General features: G+C 43.6%; 1 protein-coding gene across 1 annotated transcript in view; it reads right to left on the bottom strand.

Annotated features, from left to right (window-relative positions):
* Nucleotides 1–15,762, bottom strand: part of VAPB (VAMP associated protein B and C) — a 30,664-nt gene extending 14,902 nt beyond the window's left edge. The window contains exons 1-2 of the mRNA XM_035344140.1: nt 15,525–15,762; nt 99–251 (exon numbers count right to left, since the gene is read on the bottom strand). Coding sequence (XP_035200031.1) covers nt 99–251; nt 15,525–15,582 — 211 coding nt within the window. The 5' untranslated portion in view covers nt 15,583–15,762. The remainder of the gene's footprint in view (nt 1–98; nt 252–15,524) is intronic.
* Between the last annotated feature and the right edge of the window lie 3,342 nt (nt 15,763–19,104).

Here is a 19,104-nt window from a genome sequence, read left to right as displayed (position 1 = left end):
ATTCCACAAAATACTTTCAAATTGCAAAGCATTCCAAGAAATAACTCACTTGATGAAGCTATTTTCAATTACCAAAAAAAACCACTTGAATGACTTACCAGAAACATTAATTGATGTTCCTGCATCAATAATTCCACTGTTAGGCCTTACACAGTATCTGCGTGGTGCTGTGGTCTTGACTTTGAAGCACACATTTCTGTCTGTAGGATTGCCGAGTTTCAGGTTTGTAGTGACAACATCTGTGAAAGGACCTGGGGAAGAGAGCAAGAGCAGCCTTTAAATCACACCAGAAAGCACTTCTCAAGCAGAGGCTGAGCAGGCTCCAAATCTCTGCTCACAAATCTCATAAAGTAATGAGATGTTCAGCTTCCATCTGTGGCACGCACGGTAACCGCGCACGCAGCCCAGGATGCAGCGAGGCCTTGGAGCAGTTTGCCACTCAGCGAGCCCGAACGCTCACGGCACCACAGCTGAAGTTGGCCATTAATAGCAAACAACAAGGGGGAATCATGTGTACGTGCTGCCAACACAGCAACATGGCATTCAAACGGTGCCAAATCCTCTGCTGTACTGAGTTATTCCCCTCCAATGCTGAACCAGAGTAAAGGCAGGCTCGCAGGGTACCACGTACAGCTGTGCATGGACAAAAATAGGTGGGGTGGAGGGAAATAGTTCTCCTGGCTGCTAGAAATGGTACATCAGAAGCAGATTTCATAAACAAAATCCTGCCTCAGAGACAGGAAATAACCCCGTGGAAACAGGAAAGTTCCCGGACGCTGACAGCACTGGCTGTGACTTCTGTGTTAGCACAGCCAGATCCGACCCACCAGCAACTTCTGCAACACCAAGTGCAGGCAAACGGATTTTTTGTAGGCTCACTGCCCACTTGAAATGGCCCAAAATCCCCTCGGTTAGAGGGAAGGCTGGCTACTGGTTTTCTGTAAGGCACTGATAAATTAGGCAGGTAGCATGAGACCGCACTGCTTGCCTCAATCTCAGAGAATTAAAATTAAAGCAATTTAAACACACTTTGATCAACCATCTTCTGCATAAAACCAGAAATTTGATGCCTGACTAAAATATTTTCATCTACATTCAGGAGTGGAAGTCCTAAAATTTAAAAATACTGGATGATCATTTTTATAATTAATACCAATAAAATCACACAATATTCCAGTCATCCTCCTGCTCTCTGCAGAAAACAGGATTGGTCCTCGACTGCAGCACGGTTGGCTTAAAAGCACTTAAGACTGTTTACTTTTCTAATTTATGACATAAATTCATCTCCTAAGATGCCACTTAACACAGCTGTGCAAGGATTACAGTCCTGCAACCATAGCCCTCAATCCAATCTGTTTTAAGCAATAATTAAACAAACACAAAGACACCACCCCAACAGCAGCACGGGACCACGCTGCCCGCGCTCCCAACAAGCCAGCCCCGTGCTTACAACAAAACCGGGCAGCAAAAAAGTGAAGCAGTGACATTTAAAATCTGATGATAAAGGTTTCACCAAATCCGGGCCTGGTGATGAAACGCCAGCACGTGTATGAGAATGAAACAGGAGTTCTGCCTGTGTGCTGCAGGCAGCGAGGCTTTAGGTCTAATGGAAAAGAACTGGGCAGAAGCAGCTGCGAGTTGTTAAAGACATTAAACAAGCCAAGCTAGCAGAAAAATCCAGCAAACATTTAGGTATGCCAAGACAGCAGCGGATCTTCAAGGTAGATCTAACTGGGGGAAGTCTAATGTTTCAGATGAATTACTTGATGCCTCACAGTTGTGGAGGTGCCTTCGGAAGCACCGCAGCTCAAGCACAGCACGGAGGGAAGGTCAGGGTCGTCTGCTCGCGGCCCTACGTGTGCAGCTGCGTCCTCAACAGCTTCACCAGTCTGCATGCTGGGATAGATTTCCTGGGGGAAATGCCATGTTTTCACTTGGCTGATCCATGAATGCGTGCGGGATTTGTACACCCCAGCTTTGAGCTGCTGTTTGTAATAATAATACGACAAAAGTCTGCGTGTAAAATAATTTTCAAATGGATTTACTTACTGCTAACACGGACCATACTGAAATCATTGGCAGCAAAACCTTTCAGCAGACTGAAATAATTTCTTGTCTGCTTGGCTTTTCCGCTTTTTCTGTCCACTAAGCTACAGAAAGTTTTTCAATGCATTTTCCCCAAATTACAGGTTTCCCAGATCAGCCAGCACAACTGCACGAGGCTGACGCCTGCTTGCAGCAGACGTGTGCCAGGCACGCTCCTTCTGGCACCGCTATCCAAATACCATAGGCAAAAAGCAAACAGGGACAAACACCGGATTACAGTGCCATTATAGGTGTTCTGAAGTGCGTAACAGAAAAAATAGACAACCGAGTACTGCTTTGGGTAATTAGGGCACGGCAATGAAATACTATCAGCCTGGTCCCTGCCTTCTAGAGCAAGGCCTGTGGCCTGCCAGCTCTGGCTGGGTGAAAACTCGACAGCTGTTGTTAAAGGATCACAGCCTACGTTAGGCTTTTGGGGGGAGGCTGGAGTGTGTAGGAACGGACCCTGGGTTAAGCACAAACTAATTCTGTACTGGAGATGCACCTTTGCTTTCTTATGGCTGGATCCAAGCATTTCGGGTAAGGGTGGCTTGGGTGTTAGTGGCCACACGAGACACACATCGACCCTGGAGCTTCTTTTTTCAATGCGAGGCATCAAAACTTCTGGGGACAGCTCAAAGCAAAAGAATGTATTTGTGATTGTTTTCACTATTGCTGGAAAAATGAAGCTTATAATTTCTGTAAACACTAACCCAGCAAGTTTAAGGGCAGGGCTTTCCAACTTTCCAACTGACATTTCACACTTCAAACAAACAAACAAAACAAACAAGAAAACACTTTTCTCCCATGTTTTTAAAGATCATGAGAAAAATGCCACTGGTGTCATCCCAAGGATAAAGTTATGAGAAAGTGAGGAGCTGTACGTGCTTCATTTGACATGGGTCGCCATGGGAGCGAGCTGTCCAGGAGGAAGAATGCAGGAAACTGAATTTGGTGCTGAAAGTTGGGAATATTCCACAAGGACCAACGACAATTTCCTACCAGTTAGGATGAAGTCAACTTGTGTTAATGCAAACCGTGGGCATCTCCTAACATAAACAAGCAGGTACCAAGACAAAAACCAAAAAAAACACCACAGATGTCATATTCATGCAACAACAAGCAACAGCAAGTGTAACGGTTTTTCACAGGGTCACTTTTCACCAGGGTTAGTTTCAAGCTACAGCTGTGGCTTTCCACCCAGGAGCTATGCATACAAGCCTTCACATTTGAAGATCACAGCATTATCTCAGAATTTGCCACGCTCCATTTCCTATTCAAACACCAGTGCTGTATCAATCTTTCCTAAGAGTGTCATTCCGCAGCGTACTGCATTATAATATCCCAGATCATTTTAGTAATAATACAAAAGCCTGAGAATTAGGTCAGAAGAACATGATGTCAACTCTATTTAAATTTTAAATAAGTCTCGTTGCAATAAAAAGAAGTGCACATAATTGTAACAGCAAATCCAGGCTGAGAACTTTTTGGTTAGCGCAGTGCTTTGCTTCAAGTTTCGCACCACTGGCTGCTCCCAGTAACCATGCTGCACAGCTACAGCACTTGGACAGAACCCAAACACAGTTTTTCTCATCTTAACCCAAACTCCTTGCTTTAGCATGGTAAATAAACAATCCTCACACATAAGTACTTTCAGTGCTGCAAGACTACTGCTGTAGCATGGTCTGGCACGTGAAAAGTCAGCGTAAGCATCAGAGGCAGAGCTTTGATGCCACATGCTTGCGCAGGAACTCTGCAGATTTGTATGTGCAAATACTACCATTAAAACTTCTTTATAGTTAACTGAAAACTTGTAGAGCCGCAGTCTCACGGCCATTTGATCCTCGCACGTCTGTCTCACTGATGCAAGGGGAGGTGGTCTGACCTCTCCTCTCCACCAACTGCTTGTGCGAGCTGCGGTGTTCATCTGCTGCACGGAGAGCTGAGCCAGGGAGCTGCTTAGGCTGAAAATTAATCCACTTAAAAGGCAGGGAGTGAGGGAGGGGGCAGTGGGGAAGAGAAAAAGGAGAATCAGTTTTCAGCCAGATCGAGCAGCACTCAGACACTGCCATCAGGCAAACCGCATCCTCCTGCACAGCAGCCTTCTGCCAAATTAAGGCACTAAGGTCTCATATTTAGGTTAAAGCTGGCACATCTAGGCATACGCTCTGCAGTCACACTTTCCCTTGAAGCGTTGGCATAGTCGTTTGAAGTAATTAAGGCACATGCCTAATTTTTTGTTGTGTGTTTAAATCTAATGCAAATTCTTATCTGCTTAATGCTGGGCATCCCCAAAAACAAATTTAGTGACCTGGTGCTTCTCAGAGCAAATGCAATACAGCAGCACTTGGTACAACCAGAGTCGAGTCACATTAAACTGGCAATCAGTAATTAGCATGGATAAGAATAAATTCCCGTGTTATTCCCAGAATGTCTTAGATGCACTTTAATCACCTTTTTCTAAACAACAATTTTCACCCCTTCATCTCAGCACTACAGACGTGTATCAGAAGGCAGAATAACCAGATGCAGGCAGAAATACAACCAGAGCCTTGAGCGATGCAGCCGCTTGTAGTTCCACTGGGGAAAGCAGCCGAATGCAACAACGGGAGGGGAAAGACGTATTTCACCACGGCTGAATCCCATCGGTGTGTCAGATGAAAGTCATTAATCACATGATATAGTCATCAACCTTAGAAAGGTAACCAAGGAATTTTTAATAAGCGAGATGGTAGAGAGCAATAGAAGGGGAAACTTAAATAGTGTCGTGGCTGTTCTCAAGAGCCCAAGCCCCACGCATTGATGCATCCTAACTAGATGTCCACATGGAGCAATAACTCATCGACTGAAAGAGCCACATTTACTCTGTGTGTGAGTGAGAGTGTGGGGGCTGAACACGATGCTTCAGGCTCCCTTCCCCACCACGCACACACAGAGTCTGCACACTTGCCCCTTGCCCCTGCCCTAGTATGTGCGAACCTCCTGACGGATGGGTCCCAGCCAGTGTCACCCTGCCGACAGATCAAGGGCTGCCCAAAAGCACAGCCAGCTCTCCCTCCGAGCATTTGGCCCCTCCACTTCCAGCTTTCCTTACCACTGTATCTGAATTGTTTCTCAATTTATTATGCATCTGACAGTACTGATTTCACTTTCTGTCCACAGCTTCTGCCATTTTATTTTTGGGGGTGTCTACCAGCAGAGAGATTGTTAAAACAAACACACTATTGGCAAAACATTAGCAAGATGGCTCAATAACAGGTGTAGAATTGCCTTACTATACACTTCTTTTTAAAGTTACATATAAAGTTGATGACCTTTAAAAACAAACTCTGAAATGTCAAGCAATGCGTTTTGAGCTATCAGCCAGGTGCCCGTGAATCAAGAACACCTAAGATCCAATCAAACTCTCCCCCTACGTTACTTGTCTTAAGACAAATCACTTAAGGGCTTGATCTTCTGCTATTAAAAGCCTTAAGAGTTGACAGCAATTCCAAAACAGGAGCAGGTTTGGACCCTTACAGTTTGCCTCTCTGAGAAGTCAGGAGAATACTTACCTAATTAAAACACTAATCTTCACAAGATTTTCTGTAAAAAGCACTGTATGCCAAGTTTTAATCATCAGCACCATCTGGCTCTGGAGACATTCATAATTAAGTGAGCATCAGCAACTTTTGAAATCAAAGAAGTCGAAGAATGAGAAACAAGAATTGCCTGTGTTGCATAAACATCTTATTTCACAAGTAACTCCCTGAAAAGACCCAGCTATCCCAAATTTGGTAATTATGTTAAAGAAAAACTTAGGCTGCTTTTAGTGCTTGTGTAAACCACTCATAAACCTGTCAGTCTCAGCTCAGTTTTTGTATGGAAGCAGCTAGAAAAGTGTGCCCTTGTGGAATCAATTTCATTACTCTTACTGTGCCTATCCTCACCCAAAAGAGCCCTTGAAGCAAGAATGAAGGGAGGGAAGTGGCCACTTCCACTTTTGCTGTGCTAAGCAGTAGAAGCATTGCTGAAAAAAAAAATATTACAAGAAGTGCCATCCAAACCCCTCTCTGTGAAATAATTTATGCAGTGAGTTTTGATTTTTTTTAATATCATGTAATCAATAAAATTATCTACAAGGGGGGAAAAAAGGACACAGAAAGCCAGCACAACTACATGATCCAGGTGCCAAAGTTGGATCAAGGCTGGCAGTAAATGATTTCATTTGGATGGATTAATCGGTGTCCTTCCCTGGCCTATTTTGACACAACCTATTTTTGCCAGAGCATGCCTCATGTTCAAGAGGAAAAAAAAGACAAAAAACAACCATGAGTCTGATGACTATTTTCAGAATATCTATTACTATGTAATTTTTGTCACCTTCTATTCCTCAGAGCATCATTAACAGTTTGATTTCACAGCTGTAAGAGCTGTGAGGCCACACAACGTTCCAGGCGAAATGGAAGAATATGTCCTTCATGTAATTTTGGTACCACTGCCATTTGTTTTTTTCCCCCTGAACTGATCTATTCGGAGTTTTATTAGACCTGAACATTACTTACAGGCATCTTTAGCAACAAAATCACGTAAGAAATATTTTCTCTACATCCTCAACTTAGTGCAGATTTCTGCGTACAACCGAATAACCAAAAGACTGATAGCAGCTGGCTAGCTTTTAGAGGTATATCTGTTTCAAATGTGCTTTCATATCCTTTTAGAACTGACTGCCAAACACATCATGTTTCTTTGTTCATTCCACTCACAAATACCACACACATCAACTCTCTCCAGGTAAGAGAACAGCTCAGAAAATAGTGGCACGCTCTCTTTTCATGGTGAATAGCAGCTACATCTCTTTCAATAACCAGGAAATACTAAGACCTACATATAATGAGATACCTACTTATTTCTGCACAGCTCGAAGCCTCACGCACACGGGTTGCTGGGTGGGTACCAAAAGGATACTGAAACAAAGCGCAGGCCCCTGGGGAGAGGTGTGGATGCAGCAGCGGAGTGCAGCACCAAGGCCTGGCACGCAGCCTTCCCTGGCAAAAACAGTGCTGGCTGAAGACTGGAGTCAGCGTGAAGCATCTCCCTGGAAGAGGCATCACGGTTTTATTCCCCCTCCGCCCCATCCCAAATTACCTTTTTTTCTTGTACTTCTTGGGAAGTAATTTTCCCTGGTCTAATTTAATCACTAATCTCCATTTCAGATGCACATTCGAATGGTAGGGAAGGAACAACATAACTACTCTAATTTTATGCTCGTATATACTCTTCAAATAGACAAGTCTGATGTGTAACTTAAATAGCAACTGAACAAATATTAACTGCAAAATTATGCATAAATTGCAAATACCAGAAGAAAAGAGCAAAATTAGAGATTTTGGGATGCACGATGAGTAGCTGCTTTTCCAAGTTAAAAAAAAAAAAAAATCTAAATAGGCAGCGAGATACTAATTATATCTACAAATTAAGAGGAATCCTGAATTTAGCAAGATACATTTATTGGGAACCATTTAAAACTAGCCCATTAACAGTGCTTTCAAGATCAAAGGAAAAAAATAAAACAAAAAAAAAATCAGAAAATTAGTCATAAGCAGTGAGAGAACTTAATAAAGGGGAAAAATATCTGACAGTTTCTACCATTTGGCACAGAGTAAGACAAATGTGTGAAGTGGCATTCTACAAACCTAAACTCCCATACGCATTATCTGCACCACTGCATGAGGGAAACCATGAAGTTCAGAGTAAAAACAGCTATAAAAATATTTAAAAAAATACCTTACTGCCCTTAGACCTTTGCTCTCAGTCTGGTGAGCATGGGAAGGCCAGATGAGAAGATATTGCAAACCAGGGGAAATTATGCATGCAAACACTTTGAAAAGATGCAAAATGCATTGGTAAATCACATACTGCAAAATGCAACAGCTGCAGATAAAAACAGGCAAGGGTGACAGTCCAAACACACAACTGCACTGGAGTGCTGGACTCCTGCTTGTGAGAAACATTAGAAGCACCAGCAAGGATGAAATAGATGAAAAAAAGCAGTCAGGGGAAAACCAAAGTGTTTTTTTTTTTTTTTTTTTTAATTGAGTTCCATAGTCACTTGACATGGCTTCTACAAACACAACTGACTTGAATCAAGTCTTTAGAAATGTCTGCAAAAACATGAGATTTAGCTGCATAGTGAGTCCCACACCTACACGATTTTATAATTTGCATCAAAAGTAAACGGATCACCAGGCAAACCTCCTCCTCCTCTATTTTTTCCACACCTCGTGGAAACCAACCAAGAAAACAGGATTAAATTTAGAACTATGAAATCTTTAATCCACAGCACCATGGTATGAAGGGCTTCATTTACAGCTTGGAAAACGAGACACTAAGGTAATTTAGTAAAGAGATTATTTTCATGAAGTATTTATAATAAATGTGGGATAAAGTACTGCATGCGGCAGCAGCACCCAATTTGTACAAACATGTACAAATGTTTTTGGGGCCAGAAGGATTCCAGTAGAGGTAAGCAATTTTCAGAACAGCTATAACGCAGAAAGGACAGGCTCGGTCAACTCTCAGAAGGGTTGTCCTGCTAGTGTAAACACTCAATCACTTCTATCCATGTGCATTTTAATCCCGCACTGAATTAAACATGGAAATGGTGATTTGCTTTGCATACGTTTTCAGTGACAGCAAGATTGTGACAGCTGCTCTGGACTGATGGCACAAATCCCTCCTTCTGAAAGGTTGCCTATCAGGCCAAGACTAAGTTCACCAACAGCCCAGGCACATTACAGATATTCCGTGTGTCTTTGACAGAGCTCTCAGCCTACAAAGCAGGTATGAAAGGATTTATATATTGAATAAATTTGGGGTCAGAAGTCAGAAAGAGATATTTGGCATGAGGCTGGCCCTTAATTTAGATAAAGGGCTATTTAAATATTGATGTATGTAAGCAGCACAGGCTTCCTTTCGGCCTCACTTATCACCCGGCATGGTGAGGGAAGCAGGCCTCGGCCCTCAGCCACCTCACTGCGTCGGTGCCCGGGCCCAGGCAGGCCCTCACTGAAATCAGTCAGGGTTTGCTTACAGGGAGAAAATGATGGCTTGCAGTGGCACGGTGATAACATGAAAGATCGTATTCCCTGCAAAAACGAAGATGAAATTGAAGTCTGAAACAACAGCTGGTACCACAAACAAAACTGTTGCAAACATCATCAATAAAAGCTCTCGAAGCCAACCAACTGCACTGACAGAAAAAGCAAAAAGGCTGTTATTGTACCAACTGTGAAATGCTTTCAGTAGTTATTAGTTGTTCCCAGCAGGGAGCAAACATAAGACCAATATGGTAACAAGATAGTAGAAAATGAGTGTGGCTGCAAGACGTGGGCAGAATTAGCAAGGGTCATTTGACTCCCGCATTGTCTCTGGCTAGGCAAAAAGCTGTGTTTGGAGGCACTCTGAAAGCAAGAAACAAGACAAAGCCCCCGGTCACCCGGTTTTCTGCAAAAATTGCATTATAACATATGCAGAAGTTGCTCTCTTGATCCAAAGCTCATTTGATGTAATCAATACCTTCTAGAGCAGGGTGCATGCAACAAATTAAGCTTCTTTTAAAGCGGGTATTTGTTCATAGATGTAAGCTGAGCTGAGCTCATAAAGTTGGATCACTCACTATGGCGATGATGCCATTTTTCCAGTTGAGTTTCAAAACAGATCCAAGAATCTATTTAAAGGCTTGTGCTCTGATTTTTACAATCTTAATTCTGAATTAAAGTATAATTAGGCAAAATTCAGTCTTGTATTCAGATGTAGCTCACTTATTTAAAAATATTTTTTCTTAATTTCTTTAATTTGATTTATAAATGATTTATAAAACCTGTTAGGTGAAAAGACGGATGCAATCATTTTATTTCCAGGGAGAAGAAAATATCAGAAAACCCCTGTGCAGATTTTTACTCCACATTCCTGTTTCACAGGTGCTACAACATCGCACGTGGCCTGGTGGGTTGCAGCTGGTAAACAGACAATTTACTGCTACGCACATGCATGAATCTGCATCTGCTACGATATATTACCTGTGTCTGCAGGGACAGTCACTCATTACCTTCAATATAGTTTATTACCCAGGCATATTTTCTGAAGTGATGAACGGAGGACGCATGCCATCACCTGTTCAGACTGGCATTCCGCCACCGAGGAGCTTTCAATAATCAGCTGGACACCCTTGTTTGTCACCTATCATTGCAATGGTTCCATAGCTCAAACCAAGCAAGTCTTTCCACTACAATGACCTCTTAAAAGAGCAGTTGTATGATTTTCCTACTAAAAATTAACTTGCTGAAAATCAGTGCACAAACATCAGATTCCCAAGGAACTGGAAATTCTGAACGTACGTGCCCCTTCCAATAAAGGCAGAGTTGATCATATTAAAAACACAAAATGCCACAAACCTAAGAGAAGTAAGCTCCAAATTACAATTGCTCATGCTGATTTTATCACTGCATTAGGCTCCTCCTTGAAATAGTAATACTTTGATCCCATTAATGCTCATTACTTCAACTGCAATTCTTAGAATCAATGCAGTACAAAATTATTCAAAAGCCCTTAACCCATACATCGCATTGGCTGAAACTTTCAAGTAGATTGTGAGATTTTTGGAAATAATCTTAGGAGACCTAAATACGTTAATTAAATTTAACAGAAAACGTGGCTAAGCTTCTTTTATTTGCTTCACACATCTCAAATAATCATTATTTGGCTCTCTAACCAAAGATGCATCCTATTCTAAGTTTCAAACTTTTGTCAGCCCACACTCGTGCAATTCCTCCTCCTTTCCCAGCAGGGCTGTTAGTGTCATGTCTCTAGCGTGCAGAACACCAGCTGATTAAGGAAACACTGTCTTTAACTTATTCCACCTTTCAAAAAATGAGATGTATCACTAAATAGGTACAATCACTAAATTAGGTACGATGCATCATTCTGTTGCCTTTATCTTCAGTTCTTTTCCTCCAAGCATTGCTCTTTTTAAGTGAAGAGTCTGTGGAAAGCGATGAGGCATTTATAAGACTAGCACATGTGAAATTAGAATAATTCAGTGAGATGCAGCAAGTCTGTCCAACTATAGTGAACCCTTACTAGAACTACTGATTTTACCTAAGTTGCGAGAATAGCTAGCATAAGATGAACTACACATATTTAAGTGTCACCAAAAAACGACTAATGAACTACAGATTCATACAGATTTATGAAGCCTGCCTGTTATTTAAATACTGTTCTCTCTTAAGTATAAAACTTGATCAAATACGCAAAAGGATGTGAAGGTTTACTCATATTTGATCTACCAATGCTTTTATTAGCAATCGGGCTAAACAGAAACAAGCACAGAATGGTACATTTTCCAGCAGAAGAGCAGACAGCCATTGACACAGCAGCCTTCAAAGAGTAAAGAAATGCTAGCACTGACTACCATTACGCTGCGAACACCAGAAGGGCTCTAACAGTTTAAAGGAAATACTGTATAAATTTTCAACTTAAAAGATGCATATTAATTATACTAAAGAGGCAACTTTTCATAACACTGGCAGTATTTTACATTCTTAAACAAAGCCTGTTCCAGCAGCAGTGATGAGAAATCCCTGTTTATCCAATACAGAACAGGATGAGCAGGCAGCCAAATCCCTCTGAATACCTCCAGTGCCTCGGCCGTTACACACAGATCACGACGGGTAGGGAGCGGTAAGTACCTAGTTGAGTCACAATGTCCCGCTAGGTCCTGAACCTTTCTTCCCAGCCCTGACGACAGCAGATTCAAGGCTGATCATACATCCCAAACATTGCCAAGCCACTGGACCAAAATGCCTTAGCTTGGTCTCTAGTAAGAACTGGACGTTTGCATTGGGCAGAGGAGGTTTTGCCAACCTGCAAGGCACGGATCTGGCTGTAGCTTGCCCAGAGGCACACAAAGGAGCTCAGAGCCATGCACCTGGGAGTGTGCTGCAAGGGCTGAGACCGCACCTTTGGCCACAGCTCTGACATACCCCAGGGATGCAGCAGAGCCAGCAACAGGCGATGGCTTGGAAGGGCTGGGCCTGGAGCCACTGCTGGAGCAGAACGATTAAGAATGGAGAGTACCGGTCATTCTGGTTTGTTATTGTGCCCTTTGCAGAAAGCAGAGCTATACAGAGGCATATTGCAGGCGTGCAGGTGGAAAAAATCACACACAGGACACAGGAAACTGCATTTCCAACTGGCAGCAACTTGCGCTGGTTGGCGAGGAATTAATGTGGTTGCACAATACTGCTACTTGCCACTTGGGGAGCACTGCAACAGAGTGAGTGCTGAGTCATAAGCCCGGGCTCACCTGTAGCAACCCCCCAAAACCCCTCTAACACACATCGCAGCCCACGCCACCTCCACCCATTGGCACAAGCCCTCTGCTAGCCTCCCCCACCCCAAACTGCACCTGCAGAGGATGCTGCGGCATTTCAAGCAGCTGAAAACCCAGGTGGGTCCTAAAATAAGTTCTATTCTAACAAAACATCACTTGCTGGCACTACATAAATCTGTTCCAGATGGGCGTCTGATGCTGGAAGGATAGGTCTGCCTGACTGGGGGCCATCCAGCGAAGTGAACGAGGCAACGCCCCATAGCACAAGTGTGGCACTGTAATTACCAATGCTATCTAAATACATCTAACAAAAGGGGCCAGAATTACACATCCCTGCATAAGTTTAAAGCTTGTGCTTCCTTAAGTCAGGTCCTTGAATATTGTAATGTAATTCATGGCAGAAAATTCAATTGTTGGATGCTGTGTCCTTGATTAACAAAAAAGGAAGGGAAACATACATGCAAACGTTGTCACGTGTAACAACAAGGGTCTTTTCCTCCATTCATTACCAATAAAATCTAAATGATAAACTTGTAGTTCAACACTTTCTCACCCAGGCAGCAAAACTGCAGTGACCAACAGAAGTCACTGGCATGGCTGCAAAGCTGCTGTTTTACATGAGCAGGGTAAGAAATGGGTACCTCCAGCTGCATTATGGTGAGGAGTGCCCTGCCTCCTGCCGTGCACAGCTGCATTTCAGCACAGCACATGGTGATGCTATTTTGGAGCGTGTGTTATGGTGTAGGAGATGGAGAGGAAAGACAAGCCCTGCTCATGCTCACATGCTATGAAAAGCAATTCCGGCATGAATATCTTCTTTGATATTTCTGCAAAAAAGACACAAATGGTATTTTCAAAGACCTAAATGCATTTAGACGAACTGTTGCAAAACGAGGGGTACAAAAGCTTCTTAGAAAAGGTCTTCAGATCCTTTCTTCTAAGTGAAAGCAGTGGCTATCAGACTGCTGCATTCCCACACGTTGGGACACAGAATGAATCCTCACTTCGGTATCCTATTCCTGCATCCTTTCATAAATGTCACACCTCCCTCTAGATTTTATATTTAAGAATTATACAGACCAGCGTGACAACAGTACAGCTGATTATTTTCTGCTTTTTCTACCCGTCAGCATTCTGACGGAAACCTTAATCCTTTTCCAGTGTCTGTGAAACTCAGCTTAGGATCCCACCTTGCTGCCACGGCTGCCCTGAAGTGTCAAATCTTTCCGGGTACACCAGCAAGGACGCAGAGCCGCACCAGTCAGCAGCGCTACTGGCACCTGTCAGTTTGCATCTGCGCGCGCTGAGCAAAGCGATGCTTTGCAAAGAAATGCAACTGTTTACAGAGGCGAGAGAATCGTTACTGCCACATTGCCAGGCAGCAGGCCATCACAACAACAGGAGGACGAGAATTGCTTAGAGCGGAATTGACTTCATGAATACTTCAAATTGGCCTTTCCTGAATGAAGGATGGTGGTCAGCACTGCCTGTCAGGAAGGGCTGTAAGACAAGATTTATTGCCAAGGCATATGAAGGCTATCCATAGCATTAAGCCTATTCAAACATTAATATTTAAGCATACTTTTAAACTAAGCCATATATTAGCTGCAGCTAGTCAAGCAACATTGTACATTACAAGGAGCGTACAATGCTGGCTAAAGACTTGACAAAGAAAACCTCCACGGTTGGCGGATTTAACTTCAGCAGTTCCAAATCCTCAACTGAGGGCCAGGCAGCCAGACTAGTTAGCTTTATCCCAACAACACCACCACCACCCCACCGTTTTTGGCTAGTTTTATTCCTACTTGCAACCAAGTGATAAGAAAAAGGCCCTGAACCACAATTAGGTGCCCCTGGCAAGTCAGTACCAATTAAGGCCCCACTTCTTGCCCGCCTCAGCTTGGATAAGCTTTCTTGATGGAAGTAACGTTACTTACATTCACAACAAGCACGATTAGATGAATATCAGCTCTTAACATAAACAATATTAGAACAGTTTGCTTCTTAAGCATATTTGATTCTGCTGCCATAACAACATGCAAAGACTTCAGCTTGCAACAAAGACACATTCACTCCAGTCAGTGTTTATTTCTGTACCCAGTTCATACTAACATTTTATATTGAAATATTTTCTACTAAATACAGGTAGAAACTTCTCCTAGGTTTAAAAACATTATACGAAAGGCTTTTGAGCAAGCAGTAATTTTACCAGACGCCAACAAATAGGTCACTATTTTTAAAAAAGGAAGATTTGCCAGATATTCATCTGAAGCTCTAAAGCACCTCTGACTCTTGCAGCATAAATAAACTTGCCGAATGCTTATTTGTAATCCCTGAATATTGCATTACAGCAGCGCTATCCGTCAGGTCACAACACTGGAATTTCAACACCAGCAACTGCTCCAACCCATTCAAATTTTGGACTTGAGGGAAAGATGGGGTTTGGGGCAGGCAGAATATTCACAAGGAATGTGTCTAAACGCCCCGCAGCGTTACGGTAACGAAGATAAAACGAAAAAAAACGCCATGAAATTGCCACCAAGGATGAAGCCGGGGGCCCAGGGTTTCCCGCAAGCCCGGCCGAGCCCCGCCGCACACGTTCGGGGGTGCCCCAGCTCCTCGGGGACCTCGGCCGAGTGCCTGCCCCCGCCTCAGGCGGCACCACATCTCTCTTCCCCTTCCCGGAGGCCCCGGGCTCCGTCCTTCCCCCTCCCGAAGGCATAACGGGAGCTTTCCCGGCTCCCTCCCGGCTTCCCCTCAGGCCGCCCTCGGCCCCGCAGCGCGGCCATGGCGGGGCCAGGCCCGGGACCCCCCCGCACCGCGCTGCGGCCCCGCGGGGCCGGGGGCTGCCGGCTGCCCGCTGCCCCCGGGGGTGCGGGAGAGGGGACAGGGGGCAGCGAGGAGGAAGGGGGCGGCGGGGGGAGGGCGAGGGGGACGGGGAAAGCCGCGGCGCTGAAGGACATTTTGGCAGCGGGCGCCCGGCCCCGGCCCACGGAAAATGGCTGCCGCCGGAGCGGGGCCGGCGGGCGGGGAAGGCGGGCGGGGAAGGCGGCGGCGGACCCCGTACCTTTGAATTTGAGCTCGTGCTGCGGTTCGAGGCTGAGGACCTGCTCCGCTTTCGCCATGTTCCTCCTCCTCCTCGGCGGTGGCGGCACCAGGCGGAGAGAGGAAGGGAGGGAGGAAGGGAGGGGAAGGGAGGGACGGCAGCGGGCGGGCCCCGCGGCTTTATTCAGCGCCCCCGAGCGGGGCCGAGCCGAGCCGGGCCGGGCCGGGCGGGCAAGCGGCGGCTCCCGATGGCCTGACGGGGACGCGGGGAGAGGCCGGGAGGGGCGGGGGGAGGCGGCCGGAGGCGGGGATGATGCAGCACGGAGCGGCCCAGAGAGAGGCTGCGGCTGACGTCTGCCGCCCGCCCGCCTCCTCCCGCGGGGGCCGGGCCCGGCCGGGCTCGGGGGGCGCGGGGAGGCGAGCTGGGTGCCCCCGAGGCTCGGCGCAGGGACGGCTCCAGGCCGGGTCCCGACCGCAGGGCTAAAGGACAGGGCGCTGCAGGGCTGGTGGAAACCCGCGCTGGCCTCCGGCTACGGGAAACACGGGCTTTTTAGCGCATAAAGACATACGTTCAGGTCAGCTCGGTGGGTTTAAGGCTCCCCCTACGTACAGGCTAAGAGAAGCTTTTTTTTTTTTTAAAAAAAAAAAAAAAAAAAAACACTCCACATAAAATGACTTCAAGTATTTTTCAATTTATAAATTTCTCTAATGTGAAGTGCCGCTTTTCTGATGACCTTAGGCCAACACAGTTTTAACAGCACTACACAGTCATTCACCTTCCCCCATAGTTTTCTACAATCTAAAAGTCCACAAGAATTCACAAAACATGTCTGTGAGACGTCAAATTAAGTGGGCTGTAACAATGAAGCAGGAGATGGGGATGTCCCTGTTACCCGCAGAAAGGTGCCAAGGGTTAGGGTCAGAAAGTTTAGTTTATGTATAACTAATAAACAATTTTGTGTATACAAATTCTTTTTAGGCTATTGGACTTCAGACATGTAGGACGGGGAGGAGACACCATGTTTTCAAGGATAATAGCAGTCATATTAACAGAGGAAAAACTTTCAAAGAATACCAGTTACGTTAGAGCAAGGCCTAATCAGGGCTGATTAGCCAACAGGTAAGAGATGAATTGAAACATGGTAATAAAACAATGTGAAAATTCATGTTACCACACGAATATGAGCTCTGTGATACACATTGTACCTCACACCCCCACAGGTTCTTTGTATCATGACTGTTACCGTGAATGTTGTTTTACTTAGTAATCGCCAAAAAAGTATAAAAATGTCCGGAATAAAAGGGTTGCTCTGTTGCTGGCAATAAAAGCAATAGCAAACGAGTGATGTATATGTTAAAATTAACAGCACTAAATGGATGATGACATTCAATGCTGTAAGGAAGTCTGCAAAAGCACATCTGCAGTATTTGTACCAAGTCTCAACACTTCAGCTGCTCTTGTCCATGATAAATCCTTTTTTTTTTTTTTTTTTTCAACTAGTTTGTTTAACCATCTCCAATCATGTTTCACCTTTTGGTTTTGTTCCAATACTGTTTTAATTCCATGCCAAAACAACATAAACCCATATAAATATTTAGTACAACTCTGAGTTTTATAGTGTAACTTGGTAATACTTTCTACCCAATACATCAGGACCAGTTATTAAAAGCTTCAGCAATATTTGAGCATGTTGCTATACAATGTACTGCGGTTCTGCCTTAATTTCTTCCTCTGTGTTGGAGAAAAGATGGTCACAATGTCATAGAGGCATGCTTGCCCCCCCCCCCCCCCCTTTTTTTTTTTTTTTCCCCAGGTCCCTGCTATTCTACTGTTAATCAGATTTGGAGCCTAGGATGTCACTAGCTTATTATTTTTGCTATTTGTGGGGGTTTAATTTATAGTATAAACTACAGATTATATCATAACATTTTATTAGATTTCAAATCAGGAGGTAATTCAGTTCACTTACGACTTGCAGTAGAATTTTCTTTGGCTGATATTGTGGAAATATTGTCTTCTTCCACCTAATCTCTTAGATTGTTTTATTTTTATAAACAGATTCTCTCATGGAGCTATAAAACACAGCTGTCCATAAACATTCCAAGTAATTGGTAGAAAATGATAAGCTTTATATACATCTGCAAGTTAATTGGAAACTAATGAGGAATAAGACAAAGGAAACATTATACAACATATAGTCATACATAATAAAAGTCCCCAAAGCAAACAACTGTTCAGCATTGCTGCCCAGACCTTTCCACATTCTGCGTTTTCTGAAAGAAGTACAAAGTACACCCTTAAGTATTTGATGAGCCACAGCATAAAGGGTTTGCCAAGTTGGCATCATCTTACAAAAGTAGATTGCAGCTGGCAGCTCTGAACTTACCTGCTTGGATTTGGAGGACTCCCCTACATTTTCATCCATGCTGAAATTCATATTGAGCATGGCATTTTTACTCAAAGTTGAAAACATACATAGTCTTATGAATGCAGTTTGCCTTTTTTGTTTACATGTAAATGTGCATACAGTCAATATTGTTCAGATCAGATTAATTGCAATGGACATGCATCAAGGTCACCTGCAATACTACATCTGTCAGTTACACAAAACAACCCTCACTTTAACAATTTCAGCCACAACAAGGCTAAAAGAAAACTTGTTGGCAAGGTGCATGTTTGATTAATAGGAGAAAATACAGATGAATGCTACTGGGAAAACCTGAAGAGCATGTGAAAGCTTTGTACTGGAACAATTTGAACGAACACTTCTGTTACAAAACTTTCACCTTAAAAGCTATGAAAGTCTCTATCCATGAAAAATATTATTCCTTCATATTGCATGCATGCAAATTACATGGTTTGCATTTAGTTTCCCTATACAAACATGTGAATGTATCCCTCTCTCTATTATAGCACATTCCTTGTGTTTACCCTTCTTATACTCTCCAAAGCACACTCGTACCCTTTACACAAATACATTTGACACTCTTCAAAGCATCTTATACACATCTGAAAGGACAACCTAAAATAGCAGACACCAAATAATAAATTTACATTATTCCAAGTCTGTGTTAAAGAGATCTTACTGTTTATTTTTGCACATGAACTGTAGCCAGCTGCTTAGTAGAAACCTGAATACAGGATTTTCAGGTGAGAAAAATATTCAGGAGAAAATATTAGAAACAGGATTCTTTTTCTCTTATTTATGCTTTTAAAGGCTGCTGTTAACTAAATGTGTTAACTTGCATCACACATTTAAATAAGAAAACTACATCTTAAACATTATCTGAGATAACTGCAGCCAAGTCTATATTTTTGTGCCGTACATAACCAAAGTTTCTATGAGGGAAAAAAAAAAGCAGCCAACCAGCTAGCTGTACTAGCAGATGAGAAAAGATCCCTTCTAGCATGACAGCCCCCCACAATACCATACAGACATTAAAAGCACTTTACAGTTTTGATTGACAGAAACCTGGCATAAGCAGTTAAGAATTCAACTTTTGATACAGACTAAGCTAAATGTAATGTATTAAATAACTTGACCCCAGTAGAACTTGTCAGGCCTTGCACTGGCTGACAAGACTGTGTGTGGCCTCAAGTT

The sequence above is a fragment of the Oxyura jamaicensis genome, chromosome 20 (genome assembly GCF_011077185.1).
Source record: "Oxyura jamaicensis isolate SHBP4307 breed ruddy duck chromosome 20, BPBGC_Ojam_1.0, whole genome shotgun sequence".
Taxonomy (NCBI): Eukaryota; Metazoa; Chordata; class Aves; order Anseriformes; family Anatidae; genus Oxyura; species Oxyura jamaicensis.
This window is presented reverse-complemented; position numbering and strand designations above follow the sequence as displayed.